This window comes from Heteronotia binoei, chromosome 4 (genome assembly GCF_032191835.1).
Source record: "Heteronotia binoei isolate CCM8104 ecotype False Entrance Well chromosome 4, APGP_CSIRO_Hbin_v1, whole genome shotgun sequence".
Taxonomy (NCBI): domain Eukaryota; kingdom Metazoa; phylum Chordata; class Lepidosauria; order Squamata; family Gekkonidae; genus Heteronotia; species Heteronotia binoei.
Window position 1 is genome coordinate 117203992 of NC_083226.1, and position 21581 is coordinate 117225572.

A 21581-nucleotide genomic window follows, 5' to 3' on the forward strand; every position below is an offset into this window, starting at 1 on the left:
ATCTTCTCAACAAATTTTAAATGTTTTATAGTCTAATTAAGCACATCAAATTATAAACCTGTAGTAAACATGAAGGCACTCATTCGCCGGGAGCTATGGTGTTATTGTTGCACTACCTTCAAGGACCATTCAGCAACCGACCCAGCTAGAGTATCGCCGCTTGTTTAACAAGAGACGGCCTCTAACGTCACGCATGCGCAATACTGTGTCGTGAAGGATGTAGAGTGCGCATGCGAACACGGAACTTGCCTGTAGGACGCAAGGGCCAGCCGTAGGGAGTTTAGTAGAGTTTGGCTGGACACTCTATTATAGCTCGCGGAGAGGGTAGCTGGGTGCGGCCATGGGGAAGCTGAACGTCGCTTTGTTGCGGTACCTTTCCCGAGACTACTTTCGGGTACTGACTGCGGTAAGGATCAATTAGCGATCGAGTGGGTAACCGAGGGGTGGCCTAGGAGCGGGGGCCGAGCGGTAGGGCCACGTGTATGTGTGTATAATGGAAGAGAGATTTCCCCACAGATTTATGCATGGTCTGTGTTGTGGCCTAGGAAGCTCGCATCCCCTTGGATGCTCATAGATTATATTCAATCACACTGACATGTCGAAAGTTTCACCAGTACCATCGGTCAGCGCCATTCCCTCTTGTCTTCTGGTGTCTGCCCCCTTTGCGTTCTTATCTGATAGCTGGGGGTAGGCGAATGTAAAATGGAGTCTTGTGGGACTTTAGAAGCTAACAACATTAGAAAGTCGATAGGACATAACAGGAGTGTAAAGGTAGACTGGGACTGTAGAGATCTTTGAAGCCCATTGAGTCATTCTTCGTTGCTCTCTACCTATTCTGCCTCACAGGATTGTCGTGAGAATATGAGAGAGGAGACCTGTACCCTTTGGAGTCAAGATGGAATTAAAAAGTAGAAGTAATTGATTTAGGTTATCCTTTGGGGATTAGAGCCTTTTTTGTCAACTGTATTCTGTGTCAGCAGATGTGTGTACACTCATGAAACTGTTGGCTGAAATACCTGCTGATTTAGGGTATGTCATGCAGATCTATATGTGTATCCTCAGTAGATCCATGCACGTTTACATATACACATGTGCATCTGTAAATGTGTGTGTATTTCTGTTGATCCAGGTCACTCATCTGATGAAATCTGTAGTCAGTAAAAAGCTGGTGCCACAACACATTTGTTTAGTTTCTTAGGATGCTTCAAGATGACTTTTGCTTTAACTGCAAAATGCTGATGTTTCTCTGGAATCAGGATGTTTTTGGATACTCAATAACTGTTAAAGTTTTGGAATGCCTAAAGCAATAGAGAAAGTAGAGAGCCTCCTTTCATGCTTATAGTCTCCTTTACACCTATGTACAAAGCTGTAAAATGTGCATGCACCATGGAGCAAGGATAGGTGCAGCTGCTGCCACATACTAACAGAACTGTTTGTTTACTGCCAAATGAATGAAACCAACTGGAGTTTTCTGTCCTCCTGTGTGTGGGGGACGTGTCTTGAAACAACAGACATTTCTGTGTGTACTTGGGGGGTGGGGAAGAGTGTGATTGATTGATTTGACTGAGCGATGTTGTAGTTTGTTATTGGATCAGGCCTTGCCCCTCCCCTTCCAGTATGTTCAGCAATCAAAGAAAGCCAGGGTTTATAGATTGGAGCACTAAAAGTTTGTAAAGGTTTAGCCACTTGGCCAATGCTTCAGGAGTGCAATCTAAATCTTAACTGAAGTCCCACTGTGTTAGTGGAGATGGAGTTTATTTTAGTTATCAGGCTTTTAAAAATGTATATTTTTGAAACTTAATTTAAATTGAAAGTCAGTAAACATCATATAAGCTACATTATTGTGGCATGGACAAATATAAACAGTATATTAAATTAAGGTCCTGGAAAGAAGAAAATATGAGCAGGAATAGGCTTGACGTGGGAAATAATGTTTGCCAAGATGATTATTTATTTAGAAAATTTATGTGCCATCTTTCCAGGGAATTTGCTTGGAACTTGCTTACAAGTAAAATAGAAATCATTGACAATTAAAAATGAAGATATTGTCTTAGATATTATTTTTCTGTTTCAGGTGGAAATGGGCATGAAGAACCATGAAATAGTTCCTCCTAGCTTGATTGCCTCCATTGCCAGTTTAAAACATGGAGGGTGTAACAAAATTCTGCGAGAATTAGCAAAGCACAAACTCTTGGCTTATGAACAAATTAAAAGTGAGTATGAATTTTGCAAGCACACAGCTAGCATTGCTTCAGTAATCTCTGTTAATGAATGCAGCTACTGACAATCAGGTGAATGGGACATCTGCTTGCTTTCTCATTCATCTTTCTTTACTCCAATGCCCGCATTTAATTCTAAGTTGTTGCATCCCTCTATGAATCTAATGCATGCCAGCTAGAGTAGTGTAGTGCATGGACTGGGATCTGTGAAGCCTAGGTTCAAATTCATACTGTGCCATGGAATCTCCCTGGGTGACCTTGGGCCAGTCATACTCCTTGTAACCTTCCCATTGTGGTTGTTATGTGAAGATAATAATAATTTAATTTTTCTCCCACCTGTTTCCTGAAATTGGGCTCAAGGCAGCTCACAACATGTCTCAACAGTACAAAGTAAAAGCATAGAATAAATATGAGTAAAATAAACAGTAAGTACATACAATACATTCAGATTTCAGCATCATTAGATGGCATCACACATCTCTTCTGCAAGCAGCTGAGGTGGCTTGTGTAACATTCCACCAGTGGAAAAGTTGTTAACCAGGGAGTATGGGAATAAAAAGGGGGGAGGAAAGAAACCTGTGGGGCTACTGATCTTACCAGCTGTTGCTGTCCTCCGCTCATATGCCTGGTGGAACATCTCAGTCTTATAGACCCTGTGGAATTGAGTCAAATCCCACAGGGCCTGGATCTCACTAGGAAGAGAGTTCCACCAGGCTGGGACCAGGGCTGAAAAGGCCCAGGCTGAGAATAGCCTGACCATTTTGAGATCAGGGACTACAAACAGGTTGGTATTGGTTGAGTGTAAAGCTCTCTGAGGTATATATAGGGAGAAGTGGTCCCACAGATATGATAGTCCCAGACTGTTTAGGGAGGGGGAAGAAAGATGGACAATGTTGTAAGCCGCTTTGGGTTTCCTGAGACAACTAGAGTGTAAGTATCTCAATAAGTAAGTAGATATGACCGCCTCACACAGAAAAAATGAAATCTGGCTTGCTTTGCAAGACTGTTTACTTTGTTATGGTATTCTGGATTAGGAGGAGTCTTAGCATAATGTTTACAGAGGAATAACTCATTGGATAATTCACTTCCTGATACTTTGATCCTACAGCGGTCCAAGGTTATCGATTAACTAATGGAGGATATGATTACCTTGCCTTGAAAACTCTTTCTTCTCGTCAAGTTATCTTTTCTGTTGGAAACCAGATGGGTGTTGGCAAAGAATCAGGTATTTGCAAAACATTGTGACATAAAAAAAGAAAGAAATCTGGCTGTTGTGTTGAAAACATGACCGTTCATAAGAAAGTAGTACATTTCATCTGTCTAAATAGCCTTTCCTGTGATTATTCAACATTTATAAGTTGAACACACAAGGCTGCTTTATACGGAGTCAGACTGTTGGTCTGTCAGAGTCAATATTGTCTACTCTGAGAGCAGCTCTTCTTGGGCTCAAATAGAAGTCTTTCGCATCGCCTACCTGATTCTCTTAAGTGGAGATGCTGGGGGTTGAATGTTGGACCTTTTTCATACCAGTTCTAAAATCTGCTATGTCTATCTACTTGAAAATGTAATTGGATGAGCCTGCACTTGCATGGTATTGGTAATATTGCTATTTGTGTATTATGCACTATTGTGAAATCTCTCCCAACCATTAAGCAGGTGGAACCAGAATGCTTGCAATGCATGTTTATAGAGATTCTAATTTATTGCAACTTTCCCATATTTTAAAGATATTTATATTGTTGCAAATGAAGAAGAGGAACAGTTTGCACTGAAGTTGCATAGGCTTGGGAGGACATCGTTTCGGAACTTAAAAAACAAACGGGACTACCATAAGCACAGGCACAAGATGTCATGGCTCTACCTGTCACGTCTTGCTGCAATGAAAGAATTTGCTTATATGAAGGTATTGTCAGTTGTCCCCTGCTTTTCCTGCTACAGAGTGGCTGCAGTTCAGTTTGAAAGGGATAGAGGAGTATGTGTTGGATTCCTGGCACAATTCACAGTGATGGGTTTACCATTCAATTTTTGGCCAGCTTTGCCTGTATGGTATGTTGTCTCCTCCCTGTGTTCCTCTTCAATCTCTGAAGATCATCCAGGGGATATTTCATTTAATGACTATATTAAGCTTGATAAGGGAAGTCAAAGAAGCATTCCAAGCCTTTTCTGTTTGCACTCACTTTCAGTAACCACCTTTCACTTTTACAATACTTTTTCAAAAAATATAAAGGTAGTTCCCTGTGCAAGCACCAGTCGTTTCCAATTCTGGGTGACATATCACAACATTTTCATGGCAGAATTTTTTACAGGGTGGTTTGCCATTGCCTTCCCCAGTCATCTACACTTTACCTCCAGTAAGCTGGGTACTCATTTTACCGACCTCGGAAGGATGGAAGGCTGAGTCAACCTTGAGCCGGCTACCTGAACCCAGCTTCCACCAGGAACAAACTCAGGTTGTGAGCAGAGCTTGGACTGCCATATTGCAGTTTACCATTCTGTGCCACGGGGCTCTTTCAAAAAGTGTATTGGTGCAAAAATTAAAAAAATCCCAACTTCACATATACTTTTATAATGTCTACTGTGTCAGTGACTCACCATGAAAGAAATCCTGGGATCATGATGATTAGCCTAGTGTAAGTTCAGTGTGCAGCAACAGAAAAAGGCAAATTGCATACTAGTAGTTACTATGGAAGGGACTGAAACTATGTCCTAATGCCTAATGTCTGCATCGTGAGTTTTATGGGAACTATATTCAGATGTCCTGTCTCAGAAAAACGGTATTCTGGAGCTGGAAAAGATGTAAGGAAGGGCTTCCAAAATTATTGAGGGATTTGATCATCTTTTTTCTAGGAAAAACTAAAGCATTAGGGTTTTTAAGTTTGCAAGAAAGGTGATTAAGAAAGGAATGTGATAGAAGTTTATAAAATTAAGCACAATACAGGGAAAGTGGCTATAAAGAAAATGTTTCTCCATTTCATAAGACAAGAACCTGAGGTCACCCATTGCAGTTGTTTGAGAGAAACAACAGGCTGAATCTTCTCCTTAGTGAGCATCTTCGCTCTGACAGAGGAAGATTCCTCAACAGAAGAGGGACAAATCCATTCCAATATATTTATGCAGTTCATTGTCAAGAGGTTGTGGTGAGAGCCTCAGGCTTACAGGGCTTTAAAAGAGGATTAGACACATTCATGGATGGTAGGTCTGTTGGTTGTTGGTAGCTATGACGGTTTCATAGAATTACTGTTACTCTGAATACCAGCTGATGGGCAGCAAACAGAAACTGCGACTTTTGTGCCTTTGTGTGCTTTCTCTGAAACTTCCAGTTGGTAACATGAGAAATTGAGTGGGCTAATTTTGCAGATTTGCTCTTGCGTTCTTGCAGAATGATAGTTTGATAGGTTGCCTGTTTTGTATGCATTACCCATTTTAGGTTTGTGCCATTAATTAGTACTTAGTCCAAAAATCATAATTGTTTCCATGTTTACTTGAAAGGAAGATGACCATCAAATGTATGACACCTCTTTTTAAAAATTCTGAAAGGAAAGGAAAACTAATCCTGAAGTTAAGACAGCCCCACTCTGCGTTCTAGTAGCAGACAGAAGGCATGCAAGTAGAGAGAAGAGCATACCGCCTGAATGGGCTTGCCAGCAGGCCAGTGAACCAGCTGGTGTGTGAGGTCATCCACTGCCTTTAATGCCTTCTGGAGGCAGCTTTCAGTCTTGCCAGCCAGCTAGGGGTGCATCGTGCTTGTCTCTCTGCTTTTGCACCCCCTGGTTGGTGCAAGAAGGTTCCAGAGTAATTGAGGAGAGTGGCTCTCTTGTACACCTGAATGGAAGATTACTTTCCTTTTTTTGCAAAGCCAATAAAGAGGTGAGAGGTGACATCTTCCTTTTGTATAAATGCAGATAATACAGTCATTTCAGAGTAGATGAATTCAGAGCAGGATTTCTTGAAAAATATTTGCTTTTTTCTCCAATCCAGGCCTTACATGATAGAAAATTTCCTGTTCCAAAACCCTGTGACTACAATAGACATGCAGTAGTGATGGAACTTGTCACCGGCTATCCTTTGTAAGTCTTGACACCGCAAATAGTAATTAAACTACTATTTATGATATAAAAGTATGATTACTTTGTGCAAGTATAGTGTCCAGATCACATGAAGTAATGGTATTGCTTTACTCTGCTCTGGTAAGACCTCACCTGGAGTATTGTGTTCAGTTTTGGGCACCACATTTTAAGATGGATATAGACAAGCTGGATCGGGTGTAGAGAAGGGTGACAAAGTTAATGAGGGGTCTGGAGGCCAAGTCCTATGAGGAAAGGTTGAAGGAGCTGGGCATGTTTAGCCTGGAGAGGAGGTGGCTGAGAGTTGACATGATCTCCATCTTCAAGTTCTTGAAGGGCTGTCATATAGAGGATGCTGTGGAATTGTTTTCTGTGGCCCTGGAAAGTAGGACCAGAACCAATGGGTTGAAATTAAATCAGAAGAGTTTCCAACATTAGGAAGAACTTCCTGACTCTTAGAGTGGTTCCTCAGTGGAACAGGCTTCCTCGACAGGTGGTGGGCTCTCTTTCCTTGTAGGTTTTTAAACAGAGGCTAGATGGCCATCTGACAGCAATGAAGATCCTGTGAAATTAGGGGGAGGTATTTGTGAGTTTCCTGCATTGTGCAGGGGGTTGGACTAGATGATCCTGGAGGTTCCTTCCAACTCTGTAGTTCTACTCCAGTGTAGTAATCATGTTGAGTTGATGGACTTCTAGAGCAGACGTTTGAACAAAGCAATGGAGGGGCAAAGCTGTGCATTCTGGATTAAGGTTTAGAAATCATAGGCCATATGTTAAGATAGGAAAACGTGACTTGCCTCTTGAACCATTCTTTAAAACAATGAGTTAATGAAGTTAATGAATAACTGATCCAATTCATAAACTCTGTTGGGCATCAAAGCTGAGATAGCTTGAGAGACCCCATAGGTTACTGGCTGCCAGAACTGACAATCCTATATCAAACAACCATGGATCTAATTTGTGCAGACTGTTCCTTATCTGTACATTTTAAAAAGAACTTAATGTGATCTCTTGCCTTGTATAGCTTCAAAAACAAGAGCTTGCCTGGAATTTAGGTTGCCAGCAGCCAACAAGCTGGAGGAACCCTGTCCTACTCCTTTCACAGAGGCTTAATGGGAACAAGAGAAACTGGGTTCAGAGTAGTACCTGTGTATTTTCTTTTACTCCTAATGGTTGAACAATCTAAGAAAGTGACTTTAAAATACTTGCTTACCTGAGTTACACTTGTCTATAACACCTTTGCAGTACTATAGATTCATTGATTAATGAAAAATATTAAATACATCTTTTTAGAAATGTTTTTCATGCTAAAATACGTATTAAAGAGAACATTTCAGTATGCCTTATTAAAGTGGTGTCTAAAACTAAACTATTGAAAAAATTAGAAAAGGTTACAAGAGGGCATCTCAGGTGGAGTTGCTGACAAAATCCGCTAAGTCACTGTGAAAGAAGTAGAACATAATTTCTCCTGGTTGTTGGCAACCCTAATCCCAGACCAGCTGGGTTGGGGTTTTTTTAAAATTATACAAGGCAAGAGATCTCATTAAGTTGCTTTTAAAATAAGCTGTTAGCTTTACCCCCTGGTCAGAAGGTTATTCAAAGAAATTCAAGGCTGGATCTAAAAGAACTGCAAATGGAGTAGGTTCCCAGAGTTTTTGCTTCCTTCCAGTGCAGTTCCCCGATTCTCCCTCACCCACCACAAAAACCACCCATGAGGATTGAGGGATTCCTGGGAACCATTTGGATTGTTATGTGGGCTTAAACATTCTGCACCTCCACCGCACAAGTCATAGTACAGGTCATGTGAACAGTGATGTGGAGTTCTTCCTTTTCTGGCTGGAGTCCTCAGGGAACGCTTATCAAGCACAGGGCTGCTGAGGGAGGAGAAGGCAGTAAAAACCCTATGTATAAATTCTCTCCATTTGAGTTTTAAAAAATGCAACAAGTCGCTTCCATTAACTTACTCCACTAATAGTTCTTTAGGATCCAGCTCTCTGCTTCTTAGTGTAGGGTGTTATTTCATTTTTTTTTCCTAGCAAGAGTGGTAATACTTTGTGCATGCGTGATGTTGTTTGATCATAGGTGCAGGTGTGCCTTTGTCTAAGCCTGTATCTGTTGGCCTAGTCATAATTGTGCTGCTTGTCACTTTTTACTATTTTATTAATTTAAAAAGTTGAACAACCACATGCAATTACTGAAGTTTGCACACAAAAGTGCTGAGAGCATATATTTGCACAGCTGAAGAAAAAACTGTCCAGTCTGACCCTTATTCTTATCCCTAGATCAAAAGTAAATCGGCTTTCGCTTGGAAAAAGTCACGTTAAGAGTGTGTAACAATGCGGCATCTGGTGTGAGCTGCTTCCACCATAAAGGAATCTATTCTAAACTTGAACTGTAATAAAACCAAGATTCATTTTCTACTTCTTTTTATAGTATCTTGTATAGAAAGCTTATAAATATAAAGTTCTTTAAAACATATGGCGCACACCTGTGGCTTCACATGTGTGCAGATCCTACACAGGATAGATAACAGGCATTTTGAGCAAATCCATACTTGGGAAAATAGCACATCTTTGTTTTGAAGTCGTGGTGGTCACCTTAATTTTCCTATAGGATGTCAGCACACATTTTAAATATGTATGCATGTTGGTGACTTCAAATAATACCCACAGTGACCTTTAAAAACCCAGTCAAGTTAATCTTCTGGCTAAGACTTCTGTATTGTTTGTTATTAAAATAATGTTGTTTTCCGGATCTCTTACATTCACATCTGTAATATTCTAAAGAGTTGTATTGGGGTCCCTAAAAGAACCTCTTCAGCAGACCATTATATTCAGTTTGCTTGCTTAATTTCTAACTATGAATAACATCATTGAAATGAAAGAACGTTGGGGGGGATTATAGCTGCTGGAAAAGCAGACAGTTTTGAAAATACTGAAATAGTAGTAAAACTCAATTAATGCAACATTTTCCTGTAGCTAGCATATATTTTGGGAGCCTCCAAATATGCTTTAGACTAAAACATTCAGAAAGCAGTTGTATGAACTATCACTTTTATCATTATTTTATTGTTATTTAGTTGTAACTGATCCATCTCTTAATATAAGATACAGCTGCCTTTCTGGGTAGCCAGCTATTAAAGGTCAGAGTAGATGTGATTCTGACTGGATCTTCCTAACAGATCAGGCTGTTTTGCAGAAGGTAGCTCAGCCCCAGGGCAGTTTCATTTCTCTCAGCCAAACTCCAGTGGAACAGGCCAAACCAAAGCCTCCATGCAACAGGCTTCCTCGGGAGGTGGTGGCCTCTCCTTCTTTGGAGAGGACTAGATGGCCATCTGACAACCATGCTGATTCAGTGAACTTAGACAGAACTTAGGAGGGAGGTATGAACTTAGTGAGGAAGTATTTGTGAGTTTTCTGCATTGTGCAGGGGGTTGGTCTAGATTAGGGGTGTCAAACATGCGACCCAGGGGCTGAATCAGGCCCTTGGAGGGCTCCTATTAGGCCCCTGAGCAACTGGCTGCTTCCTTCTCCCTATCTCTTGCTTCCTTCTGCATCACAGCTTGCTTTGCCGGGCTTGCTCAGTCACACAGGAGTTGCAGAGCAAAACCTATTTTCTCCATCAGCTGAAGCTACTCCTTTGCGAAGGAAAGAAAACAGAGCTTGTTTTTTCGGACACTCTCAATCCCACAGCAGAGCTACTGAGCCAAGCTCACAAACATATTTCAGTATTGCCTTATGCTGATGATGCCGTTCTTCTCTCAAGAACTCTAGTGGGTTTAAAAAGAGCGCTTAGTAGCTTTGCTACATATTGCAATGAACAGCAACTTGTAATTAACTATGATAAAACTTGTAATTAACTATGATAAAACCAAAACTTTTAATAAATCCCCAAAAGTGAGATGCTGATCAATGAATGGACAATGTCCCAAGTTTCCTCCTTTAGATATTTGGGGATGGTGGTACAAGCCAGGGAGGCCCACAGTAATTATGTGGCAGACAAAGGAGAAAAGACGGCTTTGGGTATTATAAAGTTCTTTAGGTCAAAGGGGGGAAATTTTGTTCCAGCTGCCCTTAAGCTTTTCGAATTTAAGATAATAGCACAATTACTGTACGGAACTTTTCTAGGCCCCTCTGAGTCTCGCTTTTTGCTGTTAGAATGGGTCCAATCTAAATTTTTAAGAGAAGTATTACGAGTTCCAAATTGTGTCTCAAATTCTATGATTCGATTAGAAACTGTGGTGAAAATAACTGCCAGAATAACTCTTTCCTCATTAATCCTTTGGTTTAAGATATATAAAAACTCTTGCGGTCTTGCACTGTTAATTTTGCAGGATGATTTTCAATCAAGCTGGCTTAAAGAAGTCCAGACTAAGTTAGCTCAGCTCAGACTTTCCCCTGATACAGTTTTTCATTTGGGCCATGATACAGCTAGACAGCTTTTTAAGCAGAGAGTGAAAGTCACAGAACGTCAGATGGACATCTCCAAATCACCAAACTTCATTGTTGCCTCCCAAAGACGTTACCTTCTTCAACCCTCCCCTTATCTGTGTAGCCTGGAGATGCCAATCAGAGAAGGGCCTTTTCTCTTGCAAGGTGTATTGCCATCAGCAGTGGTCGAGGGTAGATATAATAAAATCCCTCAAGCTGAGAGAGTTTGTCCCTGTAATGTTGGTGCAATAGAGACAGCAATACATGTTTTACTTCATTGCCTGATATATAATGATATTCGTTGGACATTTATTTCTCCAATATTATCAAAAGGTTCCAAAATCTCTGATGAAGAGATTGTTAATAAATTTCTTTCTGACAAGAACGCAGAGATTAGTTAAATTGTGAAATTCTGTACTCAAGCAATGAAATTGCTCTCTGTTTATGTTTCTCAAGGAAATGTGGGAAGCTGAATTGCATAATTGTCTTACTAGAGCTGTAAATCTATGTATTTAATTTTAGCAAGTTTTAATCATTTTATTGTGTAATGGTTTTCCTTTTGTGATTGTTGTGATATTTATATATTTCTATACTGGCCGTGGGCTGTTAATAAATCTAAATCTAATTAATACTGAGCCAAGCCTGTCTTCCTTCCCCCTCAGGTCCCCTGGGGAAGGAAGGAAGGAAAGAGCCAGAGCTTCCTTTGCCCAGTTCCATGAATCCTATGTGAGAGTTACAAAGAAAGCACCTTTAATACCAACAAGTGCTAATGTTTTAAACATGTTTTAAGGGTTTTTTTTTAATGAATTGTGTTTGTCTGTGTCCTTTATAAACTTTATATCTTTGCTACCTAATCTTAAATAGGTATACACATGGCCCGGTCCAACCTGACATGGCCAGCCCAACCAGGTATCATTTATATCAGATCTGGCCCTCATAACAAATGAGTTCAACACCCCTAGTCTAGATGATCCTGGAGGTCCCTTCCAACTCTGTGATTCCACCCAGTCCTGTCTGGAAAGTGGCAGTGGTGGGAAAAGCACAGTGTCTGTTTCCTTTTTTCTTTTTTAAAGTATAGTTTGCAGCTAATCTAAATATTGTGCAGTTTCTGATACTTAGATTTGAGTGCTTCTCTTCAATCATATATTAAATAGTCTAGTGACTCCTTATTACTTAGGTGTCAAGTGCATCATCTTGAAGATCCTGCCTCGCTGTACAATGAGTTAATGGAATTAATTGTAAAACTTGCAAACTATGGCTTGATTCATGGCGACTTCAATGAGTTCAATCTCATGCTAGATAATGAGGATCATATCACGATGATTGATTTTCCACAGATGGTGTCAACCTCTCACCCAAATGCTGAATGGTATGTACTGCCCGTAGCAAGTAAGCTCCAATTTTTGTTTGGTGCTTTTGATCCAACTATTGCAATTCCAGTACTGAAATTTATTTTGGATTTGTTTAATACAAGAGACATGAGAATCTAAAGAATTTATATATGATTAAATAAATGTATTATAGAACATAAAATAATTAAAAAGGAAAAATCTTTGCGGTGTGGTTAGCTCACAGCCTATAGGCTAGGAGCTGTGCCATTAGAGAGAAAATGGTTTGTACACAGCCTGTTTGTGTTTCCAGAATCTGATCATTTAATGACATTAGAAAGCGCTTTAATCCCTTCTGCAAGCAATAAAGCTCCATCATAGCTTGTGACAGAATTAACATGTTTGTATAATGGTAAAGCTGTATTGGTGGGAAATGATAACTTGATATTTTAAGGGTCAGTTAATTACTGTAAAATTCTTTATTTAGGTACTTTGACAGAGACGTGAAATGTATTCGTGATTTCTTTATGAAACGCTTCAGTTATGAAAGTGAACTCTACCCAACTTTCAAGGATATCAGGTCTGTGGCATAATTAGAAATCAAGAGCTTTTTTTGCATATTTCTAGTCTTCCTCCACTGAGTCTTGAGTCCTGAGTAGCCTTTCCCTTGGTAATATTACAAGTGAACCACACTACTGTAGATACAGTGGCAACATTCTAACATAATTTCTGCAATTATGGCAGCTTGGTCTTTAGCTGCCAAGGTTACATGAATGGCTTGTGGTGCCTGTATCTCTGTAACCTGTGGAGGGTTTGAATCATGTGTCATGTTTTCCATGCAGATACATCCCTGGGACAGTGACTTCTTTAAGAATAGAACTTGCTCTTAACACTGTTCACAACAAATATTCGCTAGTAAATTACTGCAATTATTCAGAACATACTAGTTTCAACATTTTGGAAATGTTGCAAAATGTTTACCCACAACTACACTTCTGGTAAAGACAACACAAAAATTTTGATCCAGGAAGATGGTGGAAAACATGGTGAGGATAACAATCTGGTTCTTTTTTTCTACAAAATCAGCACATCCGAACCGGAGGCTGGGGGCTGTATGCATGAACTTCATCATTCTATGGTTTCTGCTAGGCTTTCTCATAAGTTATATTTTCTTTGGAAAAATACAAAGTTTTCTACAACTGATCTCCAATTATTCCTCTTCCCAATTGTCTTCTCCCACTTTTTATTTTAAAAAATACTGTACTGCATCCATCTTACCAAAGGCCTTCTTAGAACATAAGAGAAGCCATGTTAGATCAGGCCAATGGCCCATCCAGTCCAACATTCTGTGTCACACAGCGGCCAAATATATATATACACACACACACACTGTGGCTAATAGCCACTGATGGACCTCTGCTCCATATTTTTATCTAACCCCCTCTTAAAGGTGGCCATGCTTGTGGCCGCCACCACCTCCTGTGGCAGTGAATTCCACATGTTAATCACCCTTTGGGTGAAGAAGTACTTCCTTTTATCCGTTTTAACCTGTCTGCTCAGCAATTTCATCGAATGCCCACGAGTTCTCGTATTGTGAGAAAGGGAGAAAAGTACTTCTTTCTCTACTTTCTCCATCCCATGCATTATCTTGTAAACCTCTATCATGTCACCCCTCAGTCGACGTTTCTCCAAGCTAAAGAGCCCTAAGCGTTTCAACCTTTCTTCATAGGGAAGGTGTTCCAGCCCTTTAATCATTCTAGTTGCCCTTTTCTGAACTTTCTCCAATGCTATAATATCCTTTTTGAGGTGCGGCGACCAGAACTGCACACAGTACTCCAAATGAGACCGCACCATCGATTTATACAGGGGCATTATGATACTGGCTGATTTGTTTTCAATTCCCTTCCTAATAATTCCCAGCATGGCGTTGGCCTTTTTTATTGCAAACGCACACTGCCTTGACATTTTCAGTGAATTATCTACCACGACCCCAAGATCTCTCTCTTGGTCAGTCTCTGCCAGTTCACACCCCATCAACTTGTATTTGTAGCTGGGATTCTTGGCCCCAATGTGCATTACTTTGCACTTGGCCACATTGAACCGCATCTGCCACGTTGACGCCCACTCACCCAGCCTCAACAGATCCCTTTGGAGTTCCTCACAATCCTCTCTGGTTCTCTCCACCCTGAACAATTTAGTGTCATCCGCAAACTTGGCCACTTCACTGCTCACTCCCAACTCTAAATCATTTATGAACAAGTTAAAGAGCATGGGACCCAGTACCGAGCCCTGCGGCACCCCACTGCTTACCATCCTCCACTGCGAAGACTGCCCATTTATACTCACTCTCTGCTTCCTATTACTCAGCCAGTTTTTGATCCACAAGAGGACCTGTCCTTTTACTCCATGACTCTCAAGCTTTCTAAGGAGCCTTTGATGAGGAACTTTATCAAAAGCTTTCTGGAAGTCAAGGTAAACAACATCTATCGGGTCTCCTTTGTCCACGTTTGTTTACCCCCTCAAAGAAATGTAACAGGTTAGTGAGGCAAGATCTTCCCTTACAGAACCCATGCTGAGTCTTCCTCAATAACCTGTGTTCATCAATGTGCCTACTCATTCTGTCCTTGATAATGGTTTCTACCAACTTTCCCGGTATTGAAGTCAGACTGACTGGCCTGTAATTTCCTGGATCTCCTCTGGAACCCTTTTTAAAGATGGGGGTGACATTTGCTACCTTCCAGTCCTCAGGAACAGAGGCAGATTTCAATGAAAGATTACAGATTTTTGTTAGAAGATCCACAAGTTCAACTTTGAGTTCTTTCAGAACTCTCGGATGTATGCCATCCGGACCCGGTGACTTATTAGTTTTTAATTTGTCTATCAGTTGTAGGACCTCCTCTTTTGTCATTAATTTGTCTATCAGTTGTAGGACCTCCTCTTCTTAATTTTGTCTGCAGATTTGTAGCTGATCCTTGAGCTCAACTGTTTCTTGATCCTCTTTGATGACTCTATTCCTCTGTCTTTGGGCATCCTGTTCCAGAATCAGGATGTGTGCAGGTCTATAAGTCAGCATTACTCTTTCTAAAATAGGCATACAACTCCTGGAGAAAGACAGGCCTGTGTGTGGGAAATTTGCCACAATTGTTACTGGAACCACGAGCAACATGTGATGACTGTTGATGTGGACACATCCTAAAATGACTTTGAGATTCCAATTCAGAAAGACCAAGGTGGTTTAAACAGCTCCATTCTAAAGTCTTACTAAGCATAAATTGAAAACTAATTTTTCCTTATCTTTTTTTCCTACATTACCAGGAAGGAATGTTCTCTTGATGTAGAAATTGCAGCCAGTGGTTACACTAAAGATATGCAGGAAGATGATGCACTGCTTTACCCAGCTGGTCTTGATGATGAGGGCCATAAAGCTGAGCTTTCTTCACCTGAACATCATGCTGAAGGGAGAAGGAAATTATGCAGTGCAACAGATCAAGAGATGGAAAGAGACTTCTCAAATGAAGTTGAAGATGCCTCTGAAGAGTTGGAGCAGACCTATGAAGAAGACAGTGCTGATGAAAGTGAGCAAAGTTTAGATTTGAAGGATCTTTGCTCTGCCTTACAACCAGTTGAAGGACAAATTATTGCTGCAAGAGACGGTACTAAAGCTGTGAGCTCTGTAATTGATTTTTCAGAGGATGAAAAGAAAATGGAAAAATCCACCAAAATTGAAGATCAGACAGGTCAAGGAGAAGATCCTGCTGACAAAGAGAATGAAGATGAATGCCCTGATCTGATTGACTTGTCAACATTAAACAGAGAATTCAGGCCTTTCAGGTATAGATCTGTATTGATTGTTGAGGAGCTGTTCATGTGTGTGTTCTTTGTTTTCCCTTTCAAAGAGATGAGCCCCTTTCAAGTGTTAAGATACATTTCTTTTCAGATGTCCTGATATGAATTGAAAACAACAGTTTTGTTCCAAAGCTTAGACTGTAAAGAACTTTTTTATTGACTAGTGCTGTAAAAAATAACATTATACTAATTGATTTGCTCATTCACAGGACAAGTAAGTGTACTTGTCCCATGGATAGATACTGATGCATGGTCTATACTACTTTTGCATTTCATGTTTGGTAGTGTTATAAATGGCTGTACTTGTGGACTGAAGACCTGAATGTCTCCTGAACTGCAGCTTTCAGATGCTCCTTACTAGGGGTGTGCATTCGGTTCGGCCGAACCGCATAGACCACCAAATCACCCCTGATTCGGAAGTATATGGCATCGTATACTTCCGATTCCATTTTCAGGCCATTAAACGGGAGCCGTATATGGCTCCCCGTATACTTCCGTATAGATATTCGGAAGTATACGGAAGTCAATGGAAAAGGCGGGAAAGGAGCTTCTGCAGCCTCAGGGGAGCTGCTTGCTTCCTTTCCCGCCTTTGGAAGCCTTTTCCCGCCTCTCCCATAGCCTCCCTGGGATCAGGGAGGGAGGGGGACAGGAGCCCCAGCAGCCAATCCAAAGCATGCATTTGCAAAATGCATTGCAAATGCATGCTTTGAAGGGCTCTGTGTTTGATTTGTTGCTGCTGTGTTGTGCTGCTGTTGTTCCCTTTCTCTTCTGGTTCTTGGGGGGGGGCGCTGTTTGGCCTAATTTTCATTGTTTAAAAGGCCACTTTTTTAACAGTTGAGTTTCTTGGCCTTCTCCTGTTGTTCCTTTTCCTGGTTCTGGTTTGGGGGGGGGAGCTGACACCTGGGTGAGAGACCCAGCAGGCTTGTTGTGCTTGGCCAGCTCTCCCCGTGTTGTTTGGGGCAGGGCTGGAGAGCTGGCATCTGGGTTTGCTGCAGCCAGATCTGCAGAGGAGACCTTGAGCAGATTGTGTTTTGTGTGGCAGTGACATTGGCAACTGGGTTTATATTGGTTCCATGCCTGCAGGGTTCATAGAGTAGATAGAGGGATGTAGTGCATTTGGGTCCTATAGAGATTATCTGGTGTGAAGTTAGGTTTGGCTTTGGGTGCCCCAGGAATGTGACCCCATAGTCCAGTTTTTTTTTGGCCTTGTGGGTTTTGTGTGGGACAGTGCCCTGAAGCTGCACAGCAGTTTGGTGGGCTCTCCTCAAAACCTCCTGCTCCCCAAAGCCACTTTTCCCATGACAATTACAGTGAGGAAGTGGCTCTAATTGGTTTTTTCTCACCATTGGGAGCAGTGTTCCTTTTGGGGTGCCCACTGATGGGTGCAGTCTTTTTGGGCCAGAGGGGTTTCATGCTGGAGAGTCCCCTGAAGCTGCCCTGCAGTTTTGGGGCCTCTCCCTCAAACCCCCCTCTGGCCAGAGCCACTTTCCCCACAGCAATTATAGTGGAGGAAGTGGCTAATTGGGCTTTCACCATCATTGGTGGCAATGGGCCTTTTGGGGAGCCCAAAGACAGGGACCCTCTGGCCCAATCTTTTTGGGACTTGGGAGTTTTATAGGGGAGAGTTCCCTGTGGGTTCCCTGCAGTTTTTGGGGCTCTCCCTCAAACCCCCTGACCCCCAGTAGCCTCTAATTATGCCCTATGTTGCCATTGATCCCAATGGCCCATAGGGTATAATGGTGGAATAGGGGCATCCTCTTTGGGTGCCCCTGGAATGGGACCCCCTGGTCCAATCTTATTGGGACTTGGAGGGTTTGTAGGGGAGAGTCTCTTAAAGGTCCCCTGCAAATTTGGGGGCTCTCCCTCAAACCCCCTCCCCTCCAGGTGGCTTCCAATATACCCTATTTTGCCATTGATTTCAGTGGCCATAGGGTATAATGGGGCCGTATATTCGGAAATAGCCGCGCATCTAGCGTATATGCGGCTATTCCGAGTACGGTAATAGGAAATACATGGTATCCCGTATCTTTTTGGCCCCGTGTATTTCCAAATCTGTGTAATTCCGTATTTTTTTTTCTGCACACCCCTACTCCTTACCAGCTCTTAACTTTGCATCATTGTATACGTGGAATAACTGATGCACATCAGCAAAGCTATTACTTGATAACAGAATAGTTAATCTAAATGTTCACCATTTTAGACTGTATTCTGTTAAGTGAAATAAGCAGTTTCTGGGCATCTCATATAGGAAACTGAAATGGGAAACACAGATTGACAAACACTGCCACAGCCTGCAGTTGAGGTGAACAATACGTTACACAGCAGAGCTAAGTAAGCATCCAGGCAGATGTATAAGTGGGGGAGACAGCCTGTGTCAATTTCCTTCCTCCAACTATTACAGTTGTAATAGTAATACAGCTGTACTTGCTGTAATACAGCAGGTATTGTTGTAATACAGCAAGTATTACAAATAGAAATACCAGCATTGAGCTTCAGGATGCTGAGCAAGTCCCATACATTTTAGCAGTAGTTGTGCAGGAGTCATTTCCTAGTGGATTGAGCCTATTTGAAGGCTATGTGTAATTGATCCACCTGGATTATGTTGGAAGAGTTTATTGGTAAATCTCTGATTAAAATGAGGCTGACAGCAAACATAATGTGTTTATTGCAGGGATAATGAGAGCATGTTTCACATCAGTGACCACAGAACAAGAACTATGAGCATCGCTTCAGTTGGCAGTGCTGGCAGTCGGTCAACTATTCCTCCAGTAAGTCTGGCATAATGTTTAGGAACAGTCCACCAAGAACCTCTCCTGCTCTACTCTTCATTTCACAGGACTCATATACAGGGAAAATTCCTTGTGGGTTGCTTCTTGGTAGGTTCCCTCCCCACTTTCTCAGACATTTATTTCAAATGTTGAGCCTTTGATCAGTTCAGGAATCTTGGGGCACAAAAAATAGCTGATGGTGTTCATTTCAAGTCTCACTGAGGAAGGTACCTCATCTGTAGTTAAATTCAAATACGTGGTTTAACTTCTAATTGAATCCATCTTAGTTATCTCTTCTGAAAGAGCTGAATACTTGAATTTGAGATAATGAACTGTCATCATTGACACTAAGGTCATTAATAATGGGATCCTTAAAAGATAACATTATTTTTTAAAAATATTCATTAACTTTACCTAGCTCCAGGATAATGCATTTATTGCATAATTTCAAAGTACTGCTGCTTCAGCAGCTGCAGAGTGGCCTGAGCCTTTGACAAAATCTCCAAATTAGCCAACAATTCATATATCATACACCATTGAGGGAAATATTTTTCTGCAAACCTGCATGGGGCTTCATTTGTACTTTCACATGCCTTTACAAAACCTTACACTCCACTGCCTCCAAGTGGTTGTCCAAGTTACAGAGCAGGGGTGGGGTGGGGATGCAGAGGGGTGAAATAGAAAATGGATTTTCACCATAGGAGAGAAAAACAGTTTTGTTAATCGTAGCATGTGGCTTGAGATGATAGGAAAGTAATAGATGGTGCCATTTAAATTTTTCATCATCAGAGTTTGGGGAGGGGGCTGCATTGTAGATTAAGCAAACTTTGTAATTAGAGATCATGACCACAGACAGAATCTTCCAGCATTATAACTGTCTCAGTCAGATTAGAGCATTATTTCTGGCTGGAATGGGTGTGGGGGAGAGAGGAATATATTCATTGACTTTGGTGAATGCCCAGTATGACCCTCTTCTCCACCCAGCTGGATTGAGAGCAATCTGGCTGACAATGGGGACAATTCTCTCTTCTTTCATTACCAGCCAGGAGACCTTAGGAGCAGGGTCTTGAAAGGCAAATAAATTCAGCTCTTGCAGTACAGAGATCTACTGAAAAAAGGATGGACGCACTACAATAAATTCTTTGTCTTCTGAATTCTTAAAATTCCTAGTAAGCAACTGCTGATTGGCTGACTGAAAATACAGAAGCACAACAGAACTCTGAAGAAATCTTAAGATTTGAAAGCAAGTTAACTGCACTAACAATTTCAGACATGCATATTATATAGGGGAAAAAAGCAAAACAAATCTCTAATGTATAATTTTTTTAAAAAGTAAGAGCTCCAAAATACAAGAATTATAACTGCACATAAGACCTTGTTCTTCAGTCCTGCAGAGTGTAACAACACATTAGAGTTACAGTTGGAGATGGATCTTTTCTGTATATCTCTCCAGAAGAAAAAGTACCATATTTTGCTACCTGTTCCCAGGAGAATTTGTATTAGGAATTATCTATTAATTTCTGAACCTTATTGACTCTTCCTTTTGTATTTTTCTTCAAAATATAGGTGGGAAATAAATACAAAGGGTGTGATCTAGTGGCCTGCTGAATTTTTCCCTCCTACATGCATTAGTCCTCTATACAGAATTCCCTCCCATGCGTAGAGAGCTGCATGTGTAACTGTACCGTAGCCAAAGATTGTGAGTCATCTCATTAGTTCTGCATATGAGCACTATTAACCTACCAGAAGTGAATATCAAACTAAGCAACTGTTGCTAATCCAAGAGTTTACTTCCCATAGCTGATCTTAATAGGCTGACCATTGTGCAGGTTGATCACTTGTATCTTTCCTAAGTATTACCTTTGCATCAATGGGTGCTAGAAAATGTGTGTGTGTGTGTGTGTATGTATATATATATATATTTTAAAACTGTTCAGGGGTGTGCTTCCCATACCCTGTGCCAGAGTTCTGCAATCCTTCTATAACTAATTTGTTTCCTTTGCCTGGCTCAAAGAAAAATTATAGTGCACAGTTGGTGAGCAATATTGATATATGTCAGAAATCTATTACTGTTCTCAGCCACAAGGGGGGACAGCCTGCTGCCAGCCCATTTCTTACATCTGTTAAGACTGCTTTAATACAGAGCAATACGCTTTTCTTTCCTTCAGGGTGTGAGCACACCAAGTAGCTCAGGTTTTGGTTGTGAAATTAGTCCAAGAACACTGCTTTTAGGTAAAATCTGCTCAGATCCAGATCCATTTTGCAAAGTGTCAACTATATAATACTTCCTCCTTTGAGTATCTCCCTTCTAGGTATGTCTTGTGTCTTGCAAACGGGACTGATGACTAGGTTTTCAAAATGTCTTACAGGAACTGGTAAAGCAGAAGATAAAACATCAGTTGACTAAACAGCAAAAAGCTGCTCTCAGACGGCGACTGCAGAAAGGAGAAGCAAATGTTTATACCAAACAGCACCGGGAACACATGCAAAATATTAAGTCTAGTGTGGATGCTGCTAGCTTCTGGGGCTGACTTTCTTTAGAAATATTTTTCTATCTTGCTTTGCGTCATGCAAGTCAATGAAAGAGGTGGTTCTTTGACTCAACTGTTGCACTGTGTTCTTTATATTGTAATTGAGTATGGTTCAAAGTTTTGTAAGAGATTAAATTTAATCTGAATATGTTAAAAGGAGAGCATAGAGGCTGAAACCCTTAGGTCTACCCAAGTGATGTCTAAGGGTCTGGATGTGCCCAGAGAGACTTTTGACTTTGAAGAGGAGACCCCATGTATTGTTGTTTTTCTCCGTCTCCTATTTTGGAAGTAGTGTTCTACACTACTGTTTGAGGAACACAAACATAAAGCCCTTTTGGACTTGCAGAGAATATAAATCAGTGAAGTCATCAAAGAAAATAAAATTAACCTACCAT

The 21581-nt window shown here is 41.0% G+C and overlaps 2 protein-coding genes across 2 annotated transcripts in view; one reads left to right on the plus strand and one right to left on the minus strand.

The window, feature by feature from the left end:
* The window catches only part of LOC132569508 (uncharacterized), a 151631-nt gene extending 151354 nt beyond the window's left edge, over window positions 1-277 (minus strand). Inside the window, exon 1 of the mRNA XM_060235648.1 lies at window positions 59-277. The gene's annotated coding sequence lies outside the window, so the exon portion shown is untranslated. The remainder of the gene's footprint in view (window positions 1-58) is intronic.
* Window positions 198-21259, plus strand: RIOK2 (RIO kinase 2). Its single transcript, XM_060235649.1, has 10 exons — window positions 198-406; window positions 2075-2213; window positions 3328-3444; window positions 3947-4122; window positions 6198-6286; window positions 11891-12082; window positions 12529-12621; window positions 15357-15872; window positions 18559-18655; window positions 21025-21259. The coding sequence occupies exons 1-10, from the start codon at window positions 341-343 to the stop codon at window positions 21184-21186; spliced, it is 1647 nt and encodes a 548-aa protein (XP_060091632.1). The 5' UTR covers window positions 198-340; the 3' UTR covers window positions 21187-21259.
* Window positions 21260-21581: the final 322 nt, after the last annotated feature.